Source organism: Podarcis raffonei, chromosome 17 (assembly GCF_027172205.1).
Source record: "Podarcis raffonei isolate rPodRaf1 chromosome 17, rPodRaf1.pri, whole genome shotgun sequence".
NCBI classification, from domain to species: domain Eukaryota; kingdom Metazoa; phylum Chordata; class Lepidosauria; order Squamata; family Lacertidae; genus Podarcis; species Podarcis raffonei.
This window is the reverse complement of record NC_070618.1, coordinates 35,527,613-35,552,452: the sequence shown is the minus strand read 5'-3', so window position 1 is coordinate 35,552,452 and position 24,840 is coordinate 35,527,613. Positions and strand designations below refer to the sequence as shown.

At 47.0% G+C, this 24,840-nt stretch overlaps 2 protein-coding genes across 3 annotated transcripts; both read right to left on the bottom strand.

Annotated features, from left to right (window-relative positions):
* Window positions 1–315: 315 nt before the first annotated feature.
* ZGLP1 (zinc finger GATA like protein 1) lies at window positions 316–8,969 on the bottom strand. Of its 2 annotated transcripts, XM_053371231.1 has the most exons (5): window positions 8,428–8,969; window positions 5,176–5,270; window positions 4,073–4,166; window positions 1,449–1,580; window positions 316–1,324 (listed from the first exon to the last, which is right to left on the bottom strand). In XM_053371231.1, exons 1-5 carry the CDS (start codon window positions 8,952–8,954, stop codon window positions 1,294–1,296), a joined length of 879 nt encoding a protein of 292 aa, XP_053227206.1. In that variant the 5' UTR covers window positions 8,955–8,969; the 3' UTR covers window positions 316–1,293. The 2 variants fall into 2 exon arrangements, with proteins under 2 accessions (XP_053227206.1, XP_053227207.1); XM_053371232.1 differs by lacking the exons at window positions 316–1,324; window positions 1,449–1,580; window positions 5,176–5,270 and having other exon boundaries at window positions 4,069–4,166.
* A 9,151-nt stretch (window positions 8,970–18,120) lies between these two features.
* On the bottom strand, window positions 18,121–24,017 carry FDX2 (ferredoxin 2). Its single transcript, XM_053371041.1, has 5 exons — window positions 23,836–24,017; window positions 23,184–23,223; window positions 21,818–21,924; window positions 20,638–20,725; window positions 18,121–18,935 (listed from the first exon to the last, which is right to left on the bottom strand). The coding sequence occupies exons 1-5, from the start codon at window positions 23,948–23,950 to the stop codon at window positions 18,779–18,781; spliced, it is 507 nt and encodes a 168-aa protein (XP_053227016.1). The 5' UTR covers window positions 23,951–24,017; the 3' UTR covers window positions 18,121–18,778.
* Window positions 24,018–24,840: the final 823 nt, after the last annotated feature.

The window sequence follows — 24,840 nt, the reverse complement described above, 5'->3', positions numbered from 1 at the left end:
AGCAGGAGGCCCCATTAGCTAAAGTGTGCTTCAGGTTAAGAACAGTTTCGGTCAAAAACGGACCTCCGGAATGAATTAAGTACTTAACCTGAGGTACCACTGTACTGTTATAATAAGGACTACAAAGTAGTACAGTAATTGCCTAACCACACCTAAATTCAATTGTGTATTTCTCAGGCTACTTTTCCTGCTTCCCTGCCCTGCTCAAAGCTTTATTCCAAGTTTGACTGAAAAATTAGGAATTAAAAGAATTTCCTACATTTAGTTACAATAAATAATATTTATTGCAGAAGCTTATAACCAGCAAAATAACCAGCAAAATAACCACCAAGAAGCTCAGTACTCTTGAACAAAACCTTGACTTGGGATAGTAAGCAAAATATTACAGGAAAATCAGAGTAATTGCTTTCAATTTCACAACATTTTTCATTTTCATTTTCTTTTGGCTGTGCTATGTAAGGGAGAATACAGAAAACAAATACTTCAAATATAAACACAAAAATATATATTTTATATTTTTCAAATATAAACACAAAAATATATATATTTACAAAAATAAATACCACTTTGAAAAGAAAAGTGCCACATGGCACAATCCTGGTTGGTCACACTTCCTGAGACACATTCAGCAATGCTGCATGCTGTACTAACAAAGGATATTCATCAGCATCCCCAACAAATATTTGAATCAAGTATATAAATATTTTGTATCATAAATATTATATATTTACACTTGCCATATTTAGTGCAATAGAAAATCATCAGGAATTCATGAAAGAGCTTCATTTCATGTCTTTTAAACAAACTCCCTCCCCCACCACAACTGCTCAATGACTGCTGTTCCCAAAGTTTATGGTTTGTGGAACTGTTTCTTTGTACTTTCCAGTCCATCACTACAAAGAACTATTAACAAGGAGGCAGCAACCCAAAGTGCTAAAAGGTTGGGTGGGAATCACTGCTTGAAAGCAGTTTCAATATGTCCATCCTCAATGGGAACATTGCATTCTGTTCCAACATGTAGCCCCAATTGCTTATGGAAGTTAATGGAAACACTTTTTTCCTTGCAAAAAACATTCTCTTCTTTCCTGCCTCCTCCTACACACTGCAAACAAACACCCAACATATGGCATAGCACTGACTTAAAAAACAAAAGCAGCGTACAAACAAAAGACAAAGACAAACAAACAAGAGCCCTTCATCCACTGAACCTCCTAATGACCAATCTACCAGGCTGTTCAGCCAGACCATTCCGACAAGTCAGCCAGATTTTCCAAGAGCTGTTTTGATATCCAGCTAACTGCAAACCCTTAGAAAGCTTCCACATCTAGAAATGGAAAGAAAATAGAGCCCTTAGGTTGGCAGCAGCTGTGTTTTCTTTCTGCCAGTGAAGGGCTAATGTAGGGCTGGTGTGTTTTAGAAGCTGCTTCTCCCGCCGCCTGCCCCTTTACCTTTTCCGAGATTTCTCCTGGGCAGCAACTAAATGCAGCCTGCGTCCACAACTGGAACAATGAGAAAAGGGATTCCCACCATGCTTTGGAATATTCCAGCACTGAAAACACCGGATTCTGTACTTTTTGTACCTGAAGGTCAAAAACAGAGTTAATTAAGTCATGTGGCAGGTCATTCCATTCATTTAGGTCTGACTGTAGTAACCTTCTCCCCACCCCCCAACTTAATTCCAAATAGCATGAAAGTGGAGATGCATCATATTTCAGAGGGGTGTCAGGTGAAACATCAGGCTAAGGATCCCAGATGCCAGGATATAGGAAAGAAAGGTGATGGTGGCATATGATATGGGTCAGTCAGCATAATGTTGGGGCTTCACGGAGCGTGGCCCAGAGACTGCAATAGCCTCAAGTGCTGTGGCCTGTTATATACTGTAAAGGTAAAGGGACCCCAGATCCAGTCACGGATGACTCTGGGGTTGCAGCGCTCATCTTGCTCTATAGGCCAAGGGAGCCAGCGTTTGTCCGCAGACAGCTCCGGGGTCATGTGGCCAGCATGACTAAGCAGCTTCTGGCGAACCAGAGCAGTACACAGAAACGCCATTTACCTTCCCGCCTGGAGCGGTACCTATTTACCTACTGGCACTTCACATGCTTTCGAACTGCTAGGTGGGTAGGAGCTGGGACCGAACAACGGGAACTCCCGTCATGGGGATTCGAACTGCTGACCTTCCAATCGGCAAGCCCTAGGCTCTGTGCTTTAGACCACAGCGCCACCTGCGTCCCTTGTTATATACTGTAGCATCCCACAATTACCGTATTTTTTGCACCATAACACTCACTTTTTTCCTCCTAGAAAGTAAGGGGAAATGTCTGTGCGTGTTATGGAGCGAATGCCTACGGGTGGCGGGGGGGGGGATCTGCTGCAGTCGTGAGCAGAGGATCCATGGTTCCCCTTCCTTCCCTCCTCCATGGCTCAGTTTGAAACAGCAAAGCGGGAGAAGAGCCACTGAGTGGGGAGGAGAGAGGGACAGAGAGCCTGCTTCTTTAAAGGAGCAAAGCGGGAGAGGAGCCGCTTACACGAGTGTAAGCGGCTCCTGTCCAGTTGGTTCCTTTAAAGCAAGCAGGCTCTCTGTCCCTCTCTCCTCCCCACTCAGCTTGCTAAATAGCAGCAAAGTTTTTCAGCTCACTAAGCCAGGGATGAGCGGGGAGGAGGGAGAAAAGCAGAGCCTGCTTGCTTTAAAGGAGCAAAGTGGGAGAGGAGAGGAGCCTTCTCCCCTTATACCCCTCTTCTGCATTATTAGCAGCATCCTTCTCCACACACCCCATGCGTGCTCCTTGTCCCTTGAGTGCTTTTCCTTCCCTCCCCACTTAAAATGTGGTTACAAAGCACGGATCCACATGGATCCTCAGGAATTTTTGCACTGGGTCACCCCAAATTCACCGTCAGATCACATAGCATGTCCATGGCTACAGCTTGCACCAAAAAAAGCACGCACCCACTGTTGCCTCGGGCCACAGTGGTGCAAAAACGTGGTTACAAAGCATGGATCCACATGGATCCTCAGGATTTTTGCATTGGGCTACTCTAAACTCACTGTCAGATCACATGTCTGTGGCCACAACATGAACCACAAAAATCATACATCCACTATTTTGTTTAGAATATTTTTTTCTTGTTTTCCTCCTCTAAAAACTATGTGCGTGTTATGGTCGGGTGCGTGTTATAGAGCGAAAAATACGGTAAGTAGATAATTTGTTACAGCTTGTTTCTGTACAGTGGCAACTGTTAGACCCTTTTAGATGAATAAGCCTTGAACAAACAGATTAAATTGTTTTATTTCAGGATGCTCTTGCACAATACATACTGTTCTAATGTGTTACTCTTCAATGTATAAAATTTTGACCTTTGTAGCTTTTAAAAATTTGTGATGAAAAGTTGGGTGTAACTTTATTTTAAAAAGCTCAGATAAATGCTTTCATATTGCCATGCAGTTCAGATCATCGCTTTTGTCTCATCATCGCTTTTTGGGGGGGGGGTGCCTATATAGTGAAAAATCAAAAATAAATGGAGAGAAGAATGGCAGAGTTCATTAGACACCATTACACAGGTAAGTATCTTAGCCTATTGAAATATTAAAATAATACTAGCAGATGCCACAAATGAGGGGAAGAATAAGAAAGAGTATCTAGGAGTCAGATCACTGAGGATAAGCTGTGAAGGTATTGTCTTCAACTCCTTCATTCCACAAATGCACAGCACCCACCACTCTAAGAACTCATGCTCATGTTGGTTTCTGGCTTATGTGATTTAGCATGTAATCTGAATGCATGTTAACACTTGCTGTGTCTTTTCCAGCCCATCTTTTAACTGATGAATTGCTTCAGACTTCCAGTATTTAGCGATGCAAATTCTAGCTGTTGCTAGGAGAGCTGCAATCGCTTCTAAATCTGTTGATATCACCACAGGCTTCAGATAACAGAGAAGAGCCTTTTCAGGCTGCATGGCAAGTTGTACTCAGTGCTGTTGTGTATTATCTTTTTGCACTGCCAGAAGATATGCTGGGCATACCTTTTAAGGAAACCAACAAGAAATACGCCATGCTATTTCAGCAGTCATAAGGTACCTAATGCCACAAGCATTACAGAGGGGGGTCCCATCTTCAGCATCTCTCCATAGTGGTGTTTTCCTGGTCTTGCATGAAGCACAGCACTTATCCCCTTAAAGACAAAGGGCAACTGGGTCAAATAGCAGTTTATAAGCCACAACCCTGGGTGGTATTTAATGGATTAATACAAATCTAATTATAAACAATACTTAATGTTTATTGGATGTTCAAAGCACCTCCCTCATGTGTATTAATTTCAAACAGCCTGGAATACCTTATTTGGAATATTACCATCAAAAGATTCCAGAACAGCATTTCAAAATGTGAATAAAAGTTACTCTGATCAGCTGAGTAGCGATCAGACTGAGAGGTCAGAAGAAGAAAGAAATTTGGATTTGATATCCCGCTTTATCACTACCCTAAGGAGTCTCAAAGCAGCTAACAGTTTCCTTTTCCCTTCCTCCCCCACAACAAACACTCTGTGAGGTGAGTGAGGCTGAGAAACTTCAGAGAAGTGTGACTAGCCCAAGGTCACCCAGCAGCTGCATGTGGAGGAGTGAGGAATCGAACCCGGTTCACCAGATTACGAGTCCACCACTCTTAACCACTACACCACACTGGCTCTGATGATACAGCAGCCCAGCTTCACTTGCCTTTCCCACAGTAAGCCCTTAAAGTGTTTAGGAAAGTTGCACATGGCTACACTTAGTTCAGCACAACCCACCGTTAAGGCATACTGAGTATTTAAGGAAGTAACCCCCCTTTCACGCTTGTGGGTTTATTACAGCAACCACTAATGGCGTGAAGCGACTCTGGGATGGATGGTTTTCTAAAAAAAATAATTAATACATTGAAATAGGGGAGGCACCCATTTACTTCCTCTCTCTCCCCCTCCCTTGTTTTTGTTTTTTTAAAAACTAGCCTTACCAATAGGTGTAACAACAACGTTCATTGGTTTGCTACAGAAAACCACATGCTTGGCAAGTGGAACAAGACCCTCCCCGCTCTGTACTTCTCCTGGAGAAAAAATTATCACAACAAGCTTTTTTTTTTTTGTCCTTAGTATCCCAAATATTGCCAGCTGATGCTACAAGTATTTATTGCCTAAATTATTGACATACTGTGGGTAGAGGGACCTCCTTCTTCCTCCTTGGAACTGCCAGCTCTGCATTCTTCTCTTGCTAAAGGGGTTCGGCTTCTTTTCCCAAGTTTTCCACTGAACACAGATTAGATGTATAGTATTTTAGATCTGCTTCGGAAATCTAATTTCTAAACTAATTGACTTAGTTTTGCACTCTGCAGTGATTCCTGAGACTCAAGAGAACCAACAACCTTTTTTCTCATCTCACGTGTCTTCAGTCATTCCAGGACAGGCCACCTTATTCCCGTTTTGATGATTGGGGAACTGAGGCTGAGAGGTGAGTCATGCATTCAAGGACACCTAAACATCATTCTAAATAATCTATTGCTGAGTGAGGGATTTGAAACCTGTGACATCTCCTAGAATCATCATTTGCCACTTAATCCACTTCCATTACAGACAGAAGCAAAATAAGCGAGGGTTACTAGCATTATACCATACAACACATGCTTAAAAGAAAACATTAATGAACGTGAAATCCTGTGGAGTAGTAAAATCAGACCCAGGTATTTAAAGCCTGTTTAAATTTATGTATTTAAAGACCCAGGTATTTAAAGCCTGCAGCTTCCAGTTATATGTAACTCATCCCAGAAATGGAGCTATAATTACATTTACCTTCCCTGACTGAAATTATTTCAGAGTTAAGGCCCCTCTGCCCCATACATTTAAAGCACTATTACACCACTTTAAATAATCATGGCATATGTATACTGTATATTACATTTGCACTTCAACTTTCCTCCAAGAAGCTCAAGGTGGTGTACATACATGCATTCCCCCCCCCCATTTTATCTTCACAACAACCCTGTGAGGTAATCCAGTCCTAGCCCAAGACTCAAACCATTACACCACACTGCCTATTTTCTCCCAAAAGAATCCAGAAACTTGTAAAGGATGCTGAGAGTTATTGGAGTACCCCTATTCATAGAATCATATATTGTGGACTTGGAAAGAACCCCAAGGGTCATCTAGACCAAGGCCCTGCAATGAAGTTATGTCAAATAAAGCATCCATGACAGATGGCCATCCAACCAGTGCTCAAAAACCTCCAAGGAAGGAGAATCCACCACTTTCCAAGGGATCCCATTCCACTGTCAAACAGCTCTTACCACCAGAAAGTTCTTCCTGATGTTTAGTCCTTCCATTGAATCCAATAGTTCAGGTCCTACCCTCCAAAGCAAAAAACAAGCTTACTCCATCTTTCATGTGACAGACACCTCTTCAGCCATTTGAAGATGGCTCCCTCAACTGTTCCTCATAAGGCTTGGTTTCCAGACCCTTGATCATCTTGGTTGCCTTCATATGAACATGTTCCAGCCTGTCAATATCCTCCTTAAATTGAGGTGCCCAGAACTTGACACACTATTACAGGTGTGGTCTGACCAAGGCAGAATAGAGTGGTACTATTATTTCCTTTGATTGGGAAACTAGACTTCTGTTGATGCAGAATAGCATTATCTTTTTTTGCTGCTGCATCACACTGTTGACTCATACTAAGTTTTTGATCCACTGAGACCCCTAGATCCCTTTCACACTTGGTAAACCAGGTGTCCTCCATCTTATATTTGTGCAGTTGGTTCTTCCTTCCTAAGTGTAGAACCTTACATTTGTTCTAACTGAAATTAATTTTGTTAGTTTTGGCCCAGTTCTCCAATCTGTTAATGTCATTTTGAATCCCCACTCTGTCTTCTGTGGTATTAGCTACCCCTCCCAGTTAGGTGTCATCTGCAAATTGGATGAGCATCCCCTCATTTCCTTCATCCAAGTTGTTTATAAAGATGTTGCGCTCAGGACAGAACCCTGTGGCTCCCCACTTGTCCCTTTTTCTAGGATGACGAGGAACCATTAATGAGTACTCTTTGTCAAGCTCACAGGTCGATTGTTACCTGGGTCTTCTTTTCTCCCCTTTTTGAAGGTGGGGACAATATTTGCCCGCCTCCAGTCTGCAGGGACCTCACCTGTTCTCCAAGAATTCTCAAAGATTATAGATAGAGGCTCTGAGATTACACCTGCAAGCTCCTTTAGTACCCTTGGGTACATCTCATCAGTCCCTGGACATCTGAATTCATTTAAAGTAGCTAGGGGTTCGCTTACCACCTCTTTTCCTATACTGGGCTACAGCTCACTCCTTGCATCGTTCTGTTATCACCAGATTGGGATATTCCACTCACAGAGCTACAGTTCCCTGGGCAGAGGGATTGATTATTAAACCACTCTGGAAATTGTAGTTCTGTGAGGAGAGGGGAGGAGAACAACTCTCAGCACCCTTAACAAATTACAGTTCCCAAGCTTCCTTGTGGGGAAGCCATGGCTGTTTAAAGTGGTATAATAGTGTGTTAAATGAACATGTCAAAATTACATCACAGGTGTGGTTGAAAATACAACAGCATTAATCACCTTTCCAGCATGTTGAATAGAATTTGTTTTATCCAGTGTTCTAAGAAAGAGGCAATATATTTTCAGTCAGGAAGACATAAGTTGTTAGTTGAAATTGTCTCCTCTGAACTTTTATTCTCAGGATGTTAAGGGACAAAACACCTCTTCCTTCCATGCTATGCTTTCAGTTCAATTTGGCCAATCCCCACCATGCTGTTTTTTTGTTAAAAAAAAGACTTCTAAATACATTTAAGTCCTTTGTAAAACTACACCATGCAAACACTAATAACAAGATAAGTCAACATATCCTGTGCCAAGAAGATTCACCTTGGTTGTTAACTGAGCGGGAAATCTGCCCCTGCCTTTCAGAAATCCAACCAATAAATACAAAAGTGCTGTTATACTAGGTGCTTTTTAATTTAACAAAAATCCATTTTCGACTCCAGTGTTATTCATACTGAGAAGACTGGAGTTCATTGATTTCATTAGATCTCTTCTTAAGTATGAATGCGGCTGGAGGTCAGTCATTAACCTCAAACATATTAGGCTGCCTGTATTTAGGTCTGGCTATCCTGCAAGTACTCCCCCATCAGGCGAAGCCTTAGGCCTCCTCCTTACCACAAGACGTCTGCCTGTAGACTTGCTCCGGACCGGAGGAAGCCCCATTGAATGGCCTGGGAACTGCCATAGAAGCAGACTACAGGAGGTACATCTATGCCCTCTTGGGGATCTAAGGGGCCGTTAAAGACGAGGCGGAAAAAGCAAAGCATCTCATGAAACATCTCATGCCGGCTTTGCTTTTGCATCCAAGCAGAAGAGAAAGGCAACCTGCTCTTTCCCAGGGTGGCGGCTGTACCTGCTGTATCGCGGGCGAATGAGGAGCCGACAATCCCCGGAGCTCTTTCGGCAGAAGCTCAGCTGCATCCGAAACGTGACCCCCTGGAAGGCGGCGTCCCTGGCCTCGCAGCTCCGCTGGGGTCGGGGCTGCTTGCGGGAGACTCGCCTCCCGGCCCGCGGCGACTCGGCCGCAGGGAAGGCGTCCGATCCGCGCTGCGCCTCCGCGCCCACTGCTCGCCGGCGCCGGGCGGGGAGCCCTTTGGCGGGGGCGCCGGGGATTCTCTCCCGGGCAGCCGCGCCGGGCTCTGCGCGCTCGCCCCGATCCGCGGGCTTGGCGCCCAGGCTGGCGCAGTGCAGGCTGATGAGGCTCAGGGCACCCAAGGGCTCGGGAGCGGCGCCTGGAGACGCGCTGCGCCCGGGGCGCGCGTCCCGGCCCGCCGGCCTGTCCGGCTTTCTGCCGATGGGCTCCGGCGGGGAGAGACGCTGGCCGGTCTCCTGCAGGAAGCTGAGCGCGCTGGGGTCCGGGAGCTGGAGGCAGCAGGCCATGGCGCCGAGGGACTCGCACCTGCGGAGGAGGGAGAAGCAGAGGGCTGCGCGTCAGCCGGGAATATGTTTAATTCCATAAGGTGAAGATCTAAGGATGTGAACGTTTAAGTTAAATTTCATAAGAATTGGGATTTGGAAAACCGTTAAAAGGACATGCATCCAGTTACAGATAGGTAGCCGTGTTGGTCTGCCATAGTCAAAACAAAAATTTTTTTTCCTTCCAGTAGCACCTTAAAGACCAACTAAGTTAGTTCTTGGTATGAGCTTTCGTGTGCATGCACACTTCTTCAGATACAGTGTGCATGCACACGAAAGCTCATACCAAGAACTTAGTTGGTCTTTAAGGTGCTACTGGAAGGGAAAAATTTTTTTGTAAGGACATGCATGAAATTCAACCAAGGGGAAGCGAGGAAGTCACTTAACAAAGTTAATAAATGTAATTTTTAATAAGGCTATGATTTATGTTTGTCTTGTGTGTCTGTTTGTTTGTTTATAATATTGTGAAAACTAATTTTAAAAAATTGGGGGTGGGGGGAGAGCCGCCCGGTGTCCGAGCGAGCTGCTTTCGTGCTTGGCGATCGCGTCCCCACCTCCCCGAACTCTTTGAAAGGCGAGATCGTGAGCACATGTCGATATCCACGCGGGTCGTGTTCCCACGGGACGGCTCTGGGTGGGTTGCGGCCACGAGGGAACGAACCCAGAGAACCCTCCGCTCTGCCCTCACCCCCCAGGACAGGACGGAAGGGCTAGTGGCCAAAACCAAGCGCAGCTTTTTCGAGAGCTGCAGCAATAGCAAAGCCTCCGATTAACTCGCAGCAGTGTCCTTCTCGAAGTTTGGACAGTTAGCACCCGGGGCTCTTGAACGGTTCCCAATGATGGCCAGTAGATGGAACCCGAGGGCTGTTGCGGCGAGCAGAAAAGCCAAAAGCAGCCCGGGGCGCCCCAGGTCGGCGCGGTTTCATTCGGGACCGGGTTGGCCAGCCCCGTTAGACACACTTTCAGAGCGAGAGCGGATCGTGCCCTGCGAACTGTCAGATACTTCTAGATCCCCTTGGCCAGATCCCCCCACACCACCTGCCTTTGTGCGCCCTGGGCTTGTGGAAGCAGGGACTTAAAACTAACTCCGAACAGTTGCTTTTAAGTTCAGGAATTCCTTGTAATGAGCACCTTCCTGATACCAAGTTATCCCGACTCGGAGGCGGGCGGCTGTGGCATAAGGAGAGAGAACCCACGGATTGATTTTCGTTACTCCTGAGGTACAGAAATGAAGGTCTTAAAAAAGCCGGGCCCGGAGATGCCCGCTTCCAAGACCAGCTGAAGGGGCGGGACGAGGAGCGACTCTGTGTTTGTTATGTGCAAATGCCTTTGGACACCTCTTAGGTCCATAAATTACCATGTATTCAACCCAAAAAACTGCGACAATTTGTTGTTGACGAAGGAGAGCTGGACATATCAAGGGTCCCCTTGCCTTCAGTACTTAGGGCCTCGCCAAACCTCAATCCGGCCCTGCACTAGTGGCAGGACTAGACGACCCTTGACGGCCCTCATTGTATCTCCCAGGATCACTTCAGCAGAAGGCGGGCAGGAGAGGGAAGGGGAACTCGACTCTGAGGAGGATTCCTCGAGTAATTTGGGCGGCTGGAGCACAACCACCTGGGGAAGAAGCCGAAGCCACAGCGCCGGTTTTCCCCTCAGGCGGAAGGGACTCGTCCTTTCAGTGGAAGCTGTTGTTCGCGCTCCTTTCTCAAGAGGTTTGAGGCGAGGCGAGGACGCGCCCTAAGGGGCTGGCTCCTGGGAAAGACCCGGGGGAGGCCCACGGCGCCCTGCCCCGCCCAGCTGAGGCGACCCTCCGCCGCCGCCGCTCCTCCCGGGGCTGCGCCAAGGACCGGCGCCTCTGTCTCCCCAGCCCTGCCGAGGCGGCGCCTCGTCCCGCTTCGCCCGTCCTCTCCCCCCTGACTGACCTCCCCGAGCCGCCCTCCTGCTGCCTCCCCCCTCCGGCGCCCCTCCCACGCCCGAGTCCTCGGCCAATGGCGGCGGCCCGCGCGGAGGCTCGCGCCGCTTGGCGGGCTGGCGATCCGGGGCAGCGCAGCGCGCGCGAAGGAGCTGCCCGGGCCGCACGCTGCGCGGCGCCTTTTCCGGCGAGGAGCAGCGTTCAGGTCGGATCCGCTAGCCGATTTGATCAAGGAGCAGACGCCGGCGCGTGGAGCTGCGCCGAAGGCCGGATCCAATGCTTGCTGACTTGGAAGCCGGTCCCCTGAGCGCGCGGCTACTTGGGAGTAAGCATCGGCACGCCCAGGTGGGGGCTTGCCTTCGAGGAAGCGCGAGAAGAATTGGTCTCGCAGGCCGATCCTAAGCAGTTTTTAATCTTTCCATAAAGGGGATTTATTCCCTAGCAGCATGGGCGTTGCCAGGATTTATTTTAGGGAGGCAACTTTATGTTGGGGGGAGAACCGAGTTATCTGCGACAACTGGTCAGTTAATAAAATTTATTTACTTCACTTTGGGGGTGCAGCTGTCCCCCTACACCCCTATGTCTTTGCTCATGCAAGACATACGTATAGATCAGCCCGCACAGTCCGATCTTATGGACATTGACTCGAAAGTAAACCCTGCGGAGTTTAGCGTCCGCAGGCTGCAGCCCTCGCTTGTTCTCCATGGGGTCCTAAAGTTAAATTGGATTCTCCTGCCTACCGTCAGGGACCGGTGCCCTGGGACCGATCTAGAAGAAGGGGACGCTTCGGATCCTCCCTCCTTTAGGGGCAACTGATCTGGATTCGCCCCGTTCTCACGAGCAGGTGTCAAGAGGAGCTAACCTGGATCCTCTGGGAGCGGCGGCTTCTGGCTCAGCGCCCGCCGGATTGGGCCCTCCAGGGCTGCTGCTTGCCTCGGATTCCAGGCAGGGAGGGCTGAGCAGATCCTGCAGGACAGAGAATTCCGGGAGCTGCCCGTCCACGAAAAGCTGGCCCTCCATGCTTAGCGGACCCAGAAGGAGCGGGGAAGCGCGGCTCTCCCAAGCCCATCAGATATTGCTTGCAGTGGGCCGGGGAGGGCGTTTAATTGGATACAGCTGAAAGCCCGGGGCGCCGGCAGCCATAAGGGGAGGGGAGAGGACCATTAGGAAGACTACGAAAGGGCCCGGGTCGCGGGATGAGGTGTGTGGAGAGAGGTTGGAGGCAGGATTAGCATCCCTGAGAAAGAGTGTCTTCTTCCGGAGTCCCGTTTAGGGTGCCAAATGATTTGTCCCTCCCATGGCAGGAGGGATGCCGTCAAGGTAGGACTTAGAGGCAGAGATGCTCAGTGCCTCACTTAGCAGAAGGAGCAGCAGGGTCTCTGCCGGCCAGGAACGCCACAGGGCTAGCTTACCACATTTTGGTGTAAAGCACATTGCACCTGAATTGTTGTTGTTGTTTAGTCGTTTACTCGTGTCCAACTCTTCGTGACCCCATGGACCAGAGCACGCCAGGCACTCCTGTCTTCCACTGCCTCCCGCAGTTTGGTCAAACTCATGCTGGTAGCTTCGAGAACACTGTCCAACCATCTCGTCCTCTGTCCTCCCCTTCTCCTTGTGCCCTCCATCTTTCCCAACATCAGGGTCTTTTCCAGGGAGTCTTCTCTTCTCATGAGGTGGCCAAAGTATTGGAGCCTCAGCTTCAGGATCTGTCCTTCCAGTGAGCACTCAGGGCTGATTTCCATAAGAATGGATAGGTTTAATCTTCTTGCAGTCCATGGGACTCTCAAGAGTCTCCTCCAGCACCATAATTCAAAAGCATCCATTCTTCAGCAATCAGCCTTCTTTATGGTCCAGCTCTCACTTCCATACATTGCACCTGAATAGCAAACCCCAAAGGTTAAAATTACCTTAATGCCTTCTTTTACAGAGAGGGAAACTGAGGCAGCAGAGGCATTAACTGAGGGTCCTGAGTGTTTGTGATTGAGCAAGAAATCCTTTAAGAAGAATGAGGTAATGTAGTGGAAGGGTGGCTCCATATGGGGCTATTAGTAGCCTTACCTAAACAGAGCCTCCATGTTCAACTGCAGTGTATCTACTGGGGGCATCACCTGCATATGGCTTTCCAGAGACAGTATTGGAAACGTATGTTGGATCTGGTTCAGCAAAACTCTCTCAAAAGCTAGAAAATTGAACCAAGGCGTTTCTGGTGCTGTTTTCTAGCCATCAACCTTCTTTCTCTGCACAACCCCAAGGATTATCTAGTCCAACCTCCTGCAATGCAGGAATCTCACCTAAAGCATCTATGATGGATGGTCATCCAGCCTCTGCTTAAAAGTCTCCCAGGAAGGAGAGTCCACAACCCTCTGAGGGAGACTGTTCCACTGTCAAACAGCTCTTACTGTCAGAAAGTTTTTCCGTATGTTTAGTTGGAATCTCCTTTCTTGTAACGTGAAGCCGTTGGTTCGAGTCCTACCCTCCAGAACAAGATAAAAGAAGCTTGCTTTATGTTCCATGTGATAAAGGTAAAGGGGCCCCTGACCATTAGGTCCAGTCGTGGCCGACTCTGGGGTCATGGTGCTCATCTCGCTTGATTGGCCAAGGGAGCTGGCGTACAGCTTCCGGGTCATGTGGCCAGCATGACTAAGCCGCTTCTGGGAAACGCCGTTTACCTTCCCGCCAGAGCAGAACCTTTTTATCTACTTGCACTTTGATGTGCTTTCGAACTGCTAGGTTGGCAGGAGCAGGGACTGAGCAACGGGAGCTCACCCCGTTGTGGGGATTCAAACTGCTGACCTTCTGATCGGCAAGTCCTAGGCTCTGTGGTTTAACCCACAGCGCCACCCGCGTCCCACAGTTCAATGTGATAGCCTTCTTCAAATAGCTAAAGATCTGGCTCCTCTTTTCCTCATAAGATTTGGTTTCCAGACCCTTGATCATCTTGATTGCCCTCTTCTACAAATGTTCCAGCTTGTCAATGTCCTTCTTAAATTGTGGTGCCCAGAATTGGACACAATATTCCAGGTGGGGTCCAACCAAGGCACAACAGAACAGTGCTATTACCTGCCTTGATCGGGATGCTAGACGTCTGTTGATACAGCCAAGAATAGCACTTCTTTTTTTTTTTGCCTCTGCATCACACTGTTGACGTTCATCTTGTGGTCTTCTAAGACCCCCAGATCCTTTTCACATGTACTATTAGCAAGCCAGGTGGCCCCCACCTTATATCTGTACAGCTGTTTTTTCCTGCCTAAATGAAAAACCTAATGTTTGTCCTAGCTGAAATTCTTTTTGTTAGTTCTCCAATCTGTTAAGGTCTTCTTGAATGCCGATTCTGTCTTCAGTGGTATTAGCTACCCATCCCTGTTTGGTGTCATCTGCAAATTGAATGAACAACCTCTCAATTCCTTCATGCAAGTTGTTTATCATATTTCTAAATAACAGCGGGCCCAGGACAAAACCTGAAATCAAGATACACTATGTCCACAGCATTCTTCTGATCCACCAAGCTTGTAATTGTCAAAAAAGAAATGAGATTTGTCTGGCATGACTTGTTTTTGAGAAACCTATCCTGGGTCTTAGTAATCACAGCATCCTTTTCTAAGTACTTGCAGACCAACTGTTCTAGGAACTTCGTGGTTAGTAGGTGTGGTCTAGTTTGCAGACATGGACAGGTCTAGACTAGTGGGATCTATGTTCTTGAATCCTGAGGTCCACCAAACAGAGCTAGATGCAAAATTCTGACAGGGGTGCCAACTTTAATAAAATACTGGGGGGGGCTCAGGTGAGCCCTGCCCCACTTAATCTATCACATGACATGGTGCATGCATGCACACCATTTGAATGGCAATGCCCATCAACTTAAATCTAGGGTTGGGGGAAGAGGCAATTATCTACGGCCCTCCAGCTGTTTTGGGACTACAACTCCCATCATCCCTAGCTAACAGGACCAGTGGTCAGGGATGATGGGAATTGTAGTCCCAAAACATCTGGAGGGCCGAGTCTGGGGATGCCTCACAAGTCATACACAGGACTCCCCTGCGTGTATAAGTTTCATTTCATTTCATGCATGCATGCATTCCCGGCCAAGGAGCTCAATGTGGCATGCATAGTTCCACGGTCCCAAGTTTATCCTACCAACATCCCTGTGAGGTAGGTTCGGATGAGAGAGAGCAACTACTCCAAGAGTTCCCAGTTGAATTTATTGGCTGAGATTTGAGCAGGTTTTCACTACACCACCCTGTTACAAATCTATATCTGAATTACTACAGATCAAATATTCCAACAGCCTAACTTATGGCAATATTTTTGTTGTTGCTGTTGTTGTTAAATATCATATTCAAAGTTGATGCTATGCTACAAATCACCCAGCAATCTACCCTTCAGTCCAATCTACCTTCTGTCCACCTTTGGACTTGAGTGGTGGGTTTGGATGTGATCATTGCAGGGTCAAAACCATACTTAGCCACAAATCTTTCTCAGCTGAACCTACTTTTCAGACTTCCTGTGAGGATAAAATGTCAGTCCCCAGTGTACAGGTCTAGATTAGTGGGATCTATGTTCTTGAACCCTGAGGTTCACCAACCAGAGCTAGATGCAAAATGCTGGGGGGGGGTGCCAACTTGAATAAAGGTAAAGGTAAAGGTACCCCTGCCCGTACGGGCCAGTCGTGACCGACTCTGGGGTTGCGTGCTCATCTCGCTCTATAGGCCAGGAGCCGGCGCTGTCCGAAGACACTTCCGGGTCACGTGGCCAGCGTGACGAAGCTGCACTGGCGAGCCAGCACCAGCGCCGCACACGGAAACACCGTTTACCTTCCCGCTAAGTAAGCAGTCCCTATTTATCTACTTGCACTTAGGGGTGCTTTCGAACTGCTAGGTGGGCAGGAGCTGGGACCGAACGGCGGGAGCTCACCCCGCCGCAGGGATTCGAACCGCCGACCTTACGATCAGCGAGTCCTAGGCACTGAGGTTTTACCCACAGCGCCACCCGCGTCCCATTACTTGAATAAAATACTGTAAAAACCAATTCTGGTCCTCTAGACTTGTGTCAAGCAATTAGTCTTCCTATGCTTCGTCTGTATTGTATTAGCTGAGCCATCTGCTTGTCAGGTTTGATGACAAGCTGCCCCATTTGCCCTGTGCTCCTAGCAGCTTTGTTGCAGAGCAAAGCTGTAAGGATGAATGAACCCCAAAGGAGCCACCCTCTGATGCTGTATTCATGCCTCCAGAGTTAAATAATGCTTGGGCTTGAATTATGAAAATCCCTATGTCGGAGAGGTGAAACCTGTAGCCCTTCAGATCTTGCTGATGGACTGCAACTCCCATAATGCCTGAGAGTTGGAGTCCCAACATCTGGAGAACCACAGGTCCTCTGCACTGCAAGCCTGGGAACAGGTGAATGGATGGAGAAATGTTTCCATTAGAAATGGGCAGAACCCTCCTCATAAACACATCATAGCAAATCTCTTTCCCCATCAGAAATCCTCTCCCACCCACTTTGGACTTTGCTCAGATGTTTTGCTTTGGGAAAACTGACCCCAGATCTTATCAACTTGGCTCCCTGCATGGAGAATTTATTCACCAACCTGGACTCTTGTTTAAGACATCCAGCACTGGTGGAGGCAGATTATACATGCAGCACTCACTCCCTGGGGATGTTCTCAATCTTGTAAAACTTCTTTTTGTGCATTTCTCTTCCCTTATCACGGGAATAGGCAAACTCGTCCCTCCAGATGTTTTTGGCCTACAACTCCCATGATCCCTAGCTAACAGGACCAGTGGTCAGGGATGATGGGAATTGTAGTCCCAACACATCTGGAGGACCGAGTTTGCCTATGCCTGCCTTATCAGATGTTTCTCCTGGACAACAAAAGGCCAGGACTGTGTCTATAAGTCACTTTGCGTCACTTCCTTGAGCAAAGCAATTAACAAATATTAATAATATAACTACTACCTGTGATCCTCCAGATATAGTTGGACTACCAAGTCCCATGATGGCAGCTGCAGCTCAACAACCTATGCTCAGCGCCTCCCTATCTCTGCAGTTTAGGCAAAGAGAAGTGTGAACTGCCACATTCAATCTATTGATTACCAGGGGGCTCCCTGTGTAAAGAGATAAACATCTGGGCATATGGATAGTTGCACTGGTCCAACTATATTGTGTACCATATTGAAAGTATCTGCTTCCAAATACAGTGGAACCTCGGGTTAAGTACTTAATTTGTTCCGGAGGTCCGTTCTTAACCTGAAACTGTTCTTAACCTGAAGCACCACTTTAGCTAATGGGGCCTCCCGCTACCACCGCACGATTTCTGTTCTCATCCTGAAGCAAAGTTCTTAACCCGAGGTACTATTTCTGGGTTAGCGGAGTCTGTAACCTGAAGCGTATGTAACCCAAGGTACCACTGTACTTAATTCTGCAGCTACAGTTGTGTGTTTCTGCTGGTCAGTTTCTAGTTTTGTCAAAAGTTTAAAGACATATTTGCAGTCTGGATTGCTATGCAGTAGGATGAAATAGCCAGCTTCAGGCAGTACCAGGAAGGCAAGAAATGATGTCTGAATGGTGCATCAAGTTTTTAAAACCCTAGCCAAGAGGGCTGCACTGCTTAACTCGGCTGAATGTCCCACTCTGTTCAGTTAGGCTTACTCCCAAGTAAGTGTGCACAGGACTGGAGCCCTTGTTGTCTGACAGTAGCAATAATTTTATATAAACTGCACTTTTAAATAAGCGCACCGCAGAAAACATTTTGAGTGAAATCCACCACTCATGTACAGAAGTTCATCTCTGGATTTAATCTTCTGATCATTTCAACAGTAGCTTAAGCTCAGCATACCTTTAATGCTGTCTCCTTTCCCATTCAGTGTCCACTACTAATGGTATTATCAACTTCAGTCAGGTTAAGTGTATAGAAGGAACTGTTTCTGATGGTGTATCACCACTTGCACTATAATGGAATTATTTTCCTTCCTTCCCAAACGACTTGTCGATATGCAAACTTGTACATTTTTTGAAAGCATTGGGAGACCTAGCCATTAGGGTTAAGTCAGAATAGAAGAGGGAGGGGTTATTTCGATGAATTTTAATGTGAAGATATTATTGAAGAGTAGATGGATTGTTCTTGCCTGTATGGTATTCCAATGAAATACAACTCTGTATATAATAAAAGTATAATGTAAACTGAATGTCCCAATGCAATTTGTACACAAATGCAAGAACAACAGTAATAGGCTGCTTTTATTTTTTTACTGATAAAAACCAGAGAAGGTGTGGGGCAAGTGCCTTCCTCCTCTCAGCTTATTTGGTGCTATAAATGATGTTGCCGACCGATCTTCTCAGCAGTCAAATGGCAGGTGAGAGACAAGAAGTCCCCGATGAAAATTAATGCACTTGCTTGCGCAGCAAGAGTAAACACAGAAACAGATAGAAAGAACACAACCAAAGTGTTTGTGGAGGGTAACCCACTCCCCTCATCCCTCGCTTTCCTTCCATGAAGCCAGTACTTGCTGTGTCCACCTTAAAATAGTGGTGCTAATGTGCAGGAGCCTCTTCTCCCCTTGAAACATTTCCCACAGGACTTGGGAAAGTGCTTCTAGGCTGGGGGAGGTACATCTCCCAACATCCTTCTCAAGCTATGAATGCAGTTAAGCAATAGCTTAAGGGAGACTCAGAGAGGCAGAAAGCTCTGACCTTACTCAGAATGCTCTCTGGAAGAGACACATTTCTTTTCTTTGCATCAGTCTTTTGTTCATAGAACACAATTTTATTTTTTAAAGCATCATGCGTGCTTTGACCGCATCGCTGTCTTGCTCTCTGACGGTTGCTTAAGAGATCAGCCTCGCTTTGGAGATTGGTCCAGCCTTTGGCTCCATGGCACTCAGTGGGGTTTGGGGACATGGCCATCCACATAAAAGTTCCTAGTAATCTTGGGGAGGGTGAACTCTGCTCCTTCCAATTCTTTGTCGAGGATAATCTGGCAGCCAAGGCGAGAGTTCTCCTGAAGCAGTGGTGCCATGTCTAACATATCTTCCTCCCTACGAGAAGACAAGAAGAGTGACTTCCAGCCCATAATCCCCAAGGTGGATAAGAAGATGAAGAAGAGTTGGTATGACCAGTGCTAAAATATCAAGCAAGTCCACATTATAGCTTATCTGAACACATTTTAAACAAAAAACAAGAATCAAGTCACTAGATGAAATTCAATACTACACTATGGGGAATGTTCACGTCAGTGCAAGCAGTGCAACTTGCCAGAAGAAACAATCCCCATTCTCCCCCTCTGATCAATATACAGCCTGATGTATATATTGTGCTCTAGGGGGCTTAGTTTGGTCAGAATCAAGTATACACTTCCAGAGGTAACACTAACTACATTACTTCTTGTTACAGGTAGGTAGCCGTGTTGTTCTGCCGTAGTCAAAACAAAATAAAAATGAATTCCTTCCAGTAGCACCTTAGAGACCAACTAAGTTTGTTATTGGTATGAGCTTTCATGTGCATGCACACTTCTTCAGATACACTGAAACAGAAGTCGCCAGACCCTTATATATAGTGAGGGGGGGAGGGGTATTACTAAGAAGGGTGGTAGGAATGGGTGATTGGCTGATAGGTGTGGTAAACCTGTTGATGACTGTTAATGGCTGCAGTTGGTCTTAACAGGGAAAAGCAAGAGATGAGATGGCGAAAAATAGCTTTATTGTGTATAATGAGATAAGAATCCAATGTCTCTATTCAGACCAGGTCTCTCCATGGTTTTAAGTTTGGTAATAAGTTGCAATTCTGCAACTTCTCTTTCCAGTCTATTTCTGAAATTCTTTTGTAATAAGGCTACTTTTGTAATAAGCTACTTTGAGATCTTGTTTAGAATGTCCTGGGAGATTGAAGTGTTCTACTAGTTTCTCTGTCTTGTGATTCCTGATATCAGATTTATGTCCACTTATCCTTTGGCTTAGGGTTTGGCCTGTTTGTCCAATATAGAGAGCTGAAGGGCACTGTTGACATTTGATGGCATACACAATGTTAGAAGATGAGCAATTAAATAGTCCTGAGATGGTGTGTTTGATGTTGTTGGGGCCAGTAATGGTGTTGTCCAGGTGTATGTGGCAGCAAAGTTGGCCTCTGGGTTTACTGCAGGCTCTGGTACCAGTGTCCATGTTAAGTCTGGTTGTTGTATTATTGTGAGTGAGGAGTTGTTTAAGATTGGGTGGCTGTCTGTAGGCAATGAAAGGTCTTCCTTTCATTACTTCTTGTAAATGAGCCACCATAGTCACTAGAGGGCCATGAAAATTTGTGTCCCAAGCTTTTTAGACTCTTCTATCCATGTACTATCTGAAACCCAAGGGGTGAATTGTTTACCCGATGTGAAAATTTTTGGCATTATGTTCAGCTCTCCTACCCCACTAGAGGTCTCTCTCTGTCTCTAGGGCACTGCCTCCTTTTTTTTTTTTTTTGCACCAGAAACCTGCCAGTTTCTTCAGGCTTGGACAGCAGGGCCCTCCCAGCCATTGCTGAGGAAGTTGTGGAATGCCATCAGCAGGGAGCTAAGAAGGGCCATTTCTGCTACAAGGAGAGTGTCAAGGGATCACTCAGTTGGTAGAGCATGGGGCTCTTAATCTTGAGGTCATGGGTTTGAGCTCCACATTGGGCAAAAGATTCCTGCATTGCAGGAGGTTGGACTAGATGACCCTCAGGGTCTCTTCCAACTCTACAATTCTATGGTCGTAAGGTGGTCCTTACCGTTCATCAGGCTGGGGGAGCTTGTCTACAACATCATGGCTCACATAGACATGACAAGTGGAACAGGCTAGGGAAGCTTCACAGGCACCTGTGCAGATAAGAGGCAAAGACAATGAGAGAGATTTTGCTGCCAAGTCAAGAGAAGGCACTATGCAGGCTGTGCACTATTCCAATCACCTGGCCTCTCAAAAAGTGTATCATAAAACTAGAAAAGGGCAACCAAAATGATCAAGGAGTTGTGGCACCTTTGATATGAGGAAACACCAGAGCTGTTGGGACTTACCATATTTTTCACTCTATAAGACGCACTTTTCCCCTCCTAAAAAGGGAAAAATGTGTGCGTCTTATGGAGTGAATGCAGGCTGCGCAGCTATCACTGAAGCCAGAAGAGCAAGAGGGATTGGTGCGCAGCGATCCCTCTTGCTCTCCTGGCTTCAGGGATAGCCACGCAAAGCCTCTTGAGCGCAGCGGGAGCGCACCTGCCTCTTCGATCAAGAGGCTTTGCGTTGCTTTCTTGTTTCTTGTTTTCCTCCTCTAAAAACTAGGTGTGTCTTATGGCCGGGTGCGTCTTATAGAGCGAAAAATATGGTAGTCCCCTTCCCCATACAACAAGGGGAGAGATAGGGGGGAGGGAGGGTGTAATATTTATACATTGATGAACAGTGTGGAGGAAGGGTTGAGTTTATAATACTAGAACTTGATACTGTGACCAGGTTACTTGAAAAAGCACCCATTGCCACACAAAGTGAAACAAGTAACATTGGCTAAGTATTTTTTTAGAGCTATGCCCTCATAAAGCAACAGACAGGAGCAAGTCATTATACAATAGCCACATTGGCAAGCACACAGAATAATTAAGAAGCTGCTCTGTAACACCCAAGTTATTTACAATCTCAATTGAACTTGCCTAAACAGATGGGATGAGTTGCAAGTCAATAGGAAGGGATTTTACAGTGCTGGGGCACTACCAAAAAAGCATACTTGCACATTATTGTGCATACCATTAGCCAAAATGGCTAGATACTACCTCCATGTGCAGAGACAGTACATATCAGATAACAAAGCATGCAGGAGAGGCTATATTTGGACTCCCCAATGGCATCCGGCTAGCCACTCTTGGAAAGAGGATGCTAGACTGGACTGCTACGTAGCTGGATAGAGCAGGGCACTTAAGACCTACCTTCTAGCTCAATGCCATGTTTCTGAGCCAAGCGCAGCACATCATCCCCAATTCTGCCTTGCACTGGGATCCTTTGCCCAGACCGATCTATAAACACCACATTCACTCTGAGGCAGGATAAAAAGCATAGGCACATCTTCAATCAATGACCCTCCCATAATTGTCAGGTGCTGAAAAGCTACAAGTATAGTTGAAAGTCTCCCGTGTTTCTGCATAAAGGCACAGATTACCAAGCAACATCTAACAGCTGACATAGGTTTGGAATTCCAAATGTTCTCATTCCTCTATACTATATTTTTAATCATCTGTTGTCATGCTGGCATTGTTATTGTGACTTTTTATATAGGATCTGATTGTTACTATTAATTTTTGATGATGATGATGATGATGATGATGATGATGATGATGATGATTTGTGTTGGAAGCCGCCCAGAGTGGTTGGGGCAACCCAGCCAGATGGGTGGGGTATAAATAAAATAAAAATACAAGGGTGTGTGCATGCCCAACAGGACAAGGAAAGCCTAGGACATGAGTAGGCTGGAGCAAGGAGTGGGTGGCCCCACCGCTGGCAGAAATAGGAGGGGAAAGTCTTTCTCCCTTTTGTTCTTCCCCTGCTGCTGTGTTACATTGCCAGTAGAAGGAAGCCTGCATTCTGTCCGTGGTGGTGGGACAATGACTTTCTCCTCTTCATTCCCCTCTTCACCACCAGCAGTGATTGGGGACTTTGAGGGGGTGGATGGGGGCAGGGTTGGGCAAGGTGCAGAAGGAAGTTGGCAAAGGGGGTGTGGGGTGGGATGCAGCAGGTAGGCAGAATTGGTAAGCCAGTCCCTAGTAATGTTAAAAAGAAACAAACAGGAAGTGCTGAAGACTCAACAGAGCAAAAAGCTCCTCTAGCCAATTGAGTTTTAAGTGTTCAAAGTTTAGAACTGGTGTGTATCAACATAGCAGCTGTGAAGGGAGACAGATGTACATCTGGTCCTGCCAGTGTATGATACAAGTAGCAAGTGGTAACTGCAAGACCAGCATAGGATGAGCCACCACCCCAGTAAGAGTTGCACTGTGAACTAAGCAAACAATTGTACCTAGTGTGTTTTCTTCCTGTATTTCTGGTTAACACACACAAGTATTTGTGAAGCTGCCCCCTGGACACACCACTGCAGAAATTAGGCTGCTAGGACTCTTGTAACCACCTAGCCTAACTATGTACGCTACTTACAATTAACAAGCAATATTTCAAACCACGAATTCTCATTGAGATGATGCTGTCAAAAGCACAAAATATGTCAACCGCCCAAAGAAGATCCAAGATTAGTTTAACCCAACCCACTCCCCAAAATTAAACCCGGCTACATTTTGTGGTACTCACACTTCTGCGGCAGAGTTCTCCTCTTCTGCTTGAAAGGTCACTGGGGGGAAAAACACACAGCATTTTTTTTATTTATATGCATTTAGAGCCTTGCCTTTTACTATTCAATCTCAAGGCAGGGTACATATGTTGGTGTTAGCCGCCCTGAGCCCAGCCCTGGCCAGGGAGGGCGAGGTATAAATAAAAATTTATTATTATTTATTATATAGCTTAAAGCAACAAGGCACGTCATGCGTAACACTAAAGCATGGACTAGAGCCCCCAAACTTCTGGAAGGCACCAGGTTGGGGGAAGGGAGGGAGTGATCCTCCTCTGAATTCCTCCAATTCGGAGCAAGTTTGTTTGGGTTGCCAAAACGAACTTCTGACGAAGAACAATCGGAGCTATTGGTTACACAACAGGGGGAGAGGGATCCTGCTAGAACAAAAACACCGCCGATGAATCCCGAGGCGCCCCTCGCTTCGTGACCAAGTTGTGCTGTTGTTGTTGTTGTTGTTCATTTATTGACACACCGCCTTTTCCCCGACGGGGACTCACGGCAGTTTACAGGGAAGGGGGAGGGGAGGGAAGAAAGAGCAACCAGCCTCCCCGCATCCCGGCAGTCTTTTCCTGACCCCTGGGGAGAGAGGAGCCCCGCTCTCTCCTCGCCCACCTGCAGTGCGGAAGCCCCGGGGCAGGAGCCGGCCGGCCGCCGCCGCCAGGACCCGACGGCGCCCCGGGCACCGGGAGACGCCAGCGCCGCCCTTCGCGGCCCAGGAGGCCGCCATGACAGGCGCCACGTGACCGCCGGGGTCAGAGGGCGGCGGCTGTTTCCGTGGAAACGGAGGGGAAGGGGAGCCTGGCTCGTTGCGCGGGGATCTCCCCCACTCCTGGAAAGCGGAATTGTCTTATTCTGCCTCCGCCTCTTTCAAAGGGAGTCTCCCTTGCGTATTCCGGCTGGAAACATTTGTGGGCGGAGGCTAGAAAGTGTGGAAGCGTTTCGAATTACCAAATGCAAGATAAATAATGTCAACAAACCAACTTGCTCAATTGATGGAATGTCGCCTGGTGGCTGATCTGGCCTTGGGCAAAATCTGCAGAAGCATTAGTACTGTAGTTTTTATGTGGTTATTGTTGTAAACAAATTCTGCCCTTTTCCCCTTATAGAGTCGTTACGTAGGTTCCCTATTGTTAGGAGAAAATAAGAGGTCAACCAGAGAATAAAGGTAAAGGGACCCCTGACCATTAGGTCCAGTCGTGGCCAACTCTGGGGTTGCGACGCTCATCTTGCTTTATTGGCTGAGGGAGCCAGCGTACAGCTTCCAGGTCATGTGGCCAGCATGACTAAGCCGCTTCTGGCGAACCAGAGCAGCACACGGAAATGCTGTTTACCTTCCCGCCGGAGCGGTACCTATTTATCTACTTGCACTTTGACGTGCTTTTGAACTGCCGTCATGGGGATTCGAACCACTGACCTTCTGATCGGCAAGTCCTAGGCTCTGTGGTTTAACCCACAGCGCCACCCGCGTCCCTTAGAGAATATTGAGAAGAGAATATTGAGAAGAGAATACCAGAGAATATTGAGAAGCAAAGCAGCTAGTAAGCCTGATCTTTATTGGTCTGTTGCAACAGGGTGCTCCCCTCACCCGCAGGAAAGGAGGAAACCAGAACAAATATG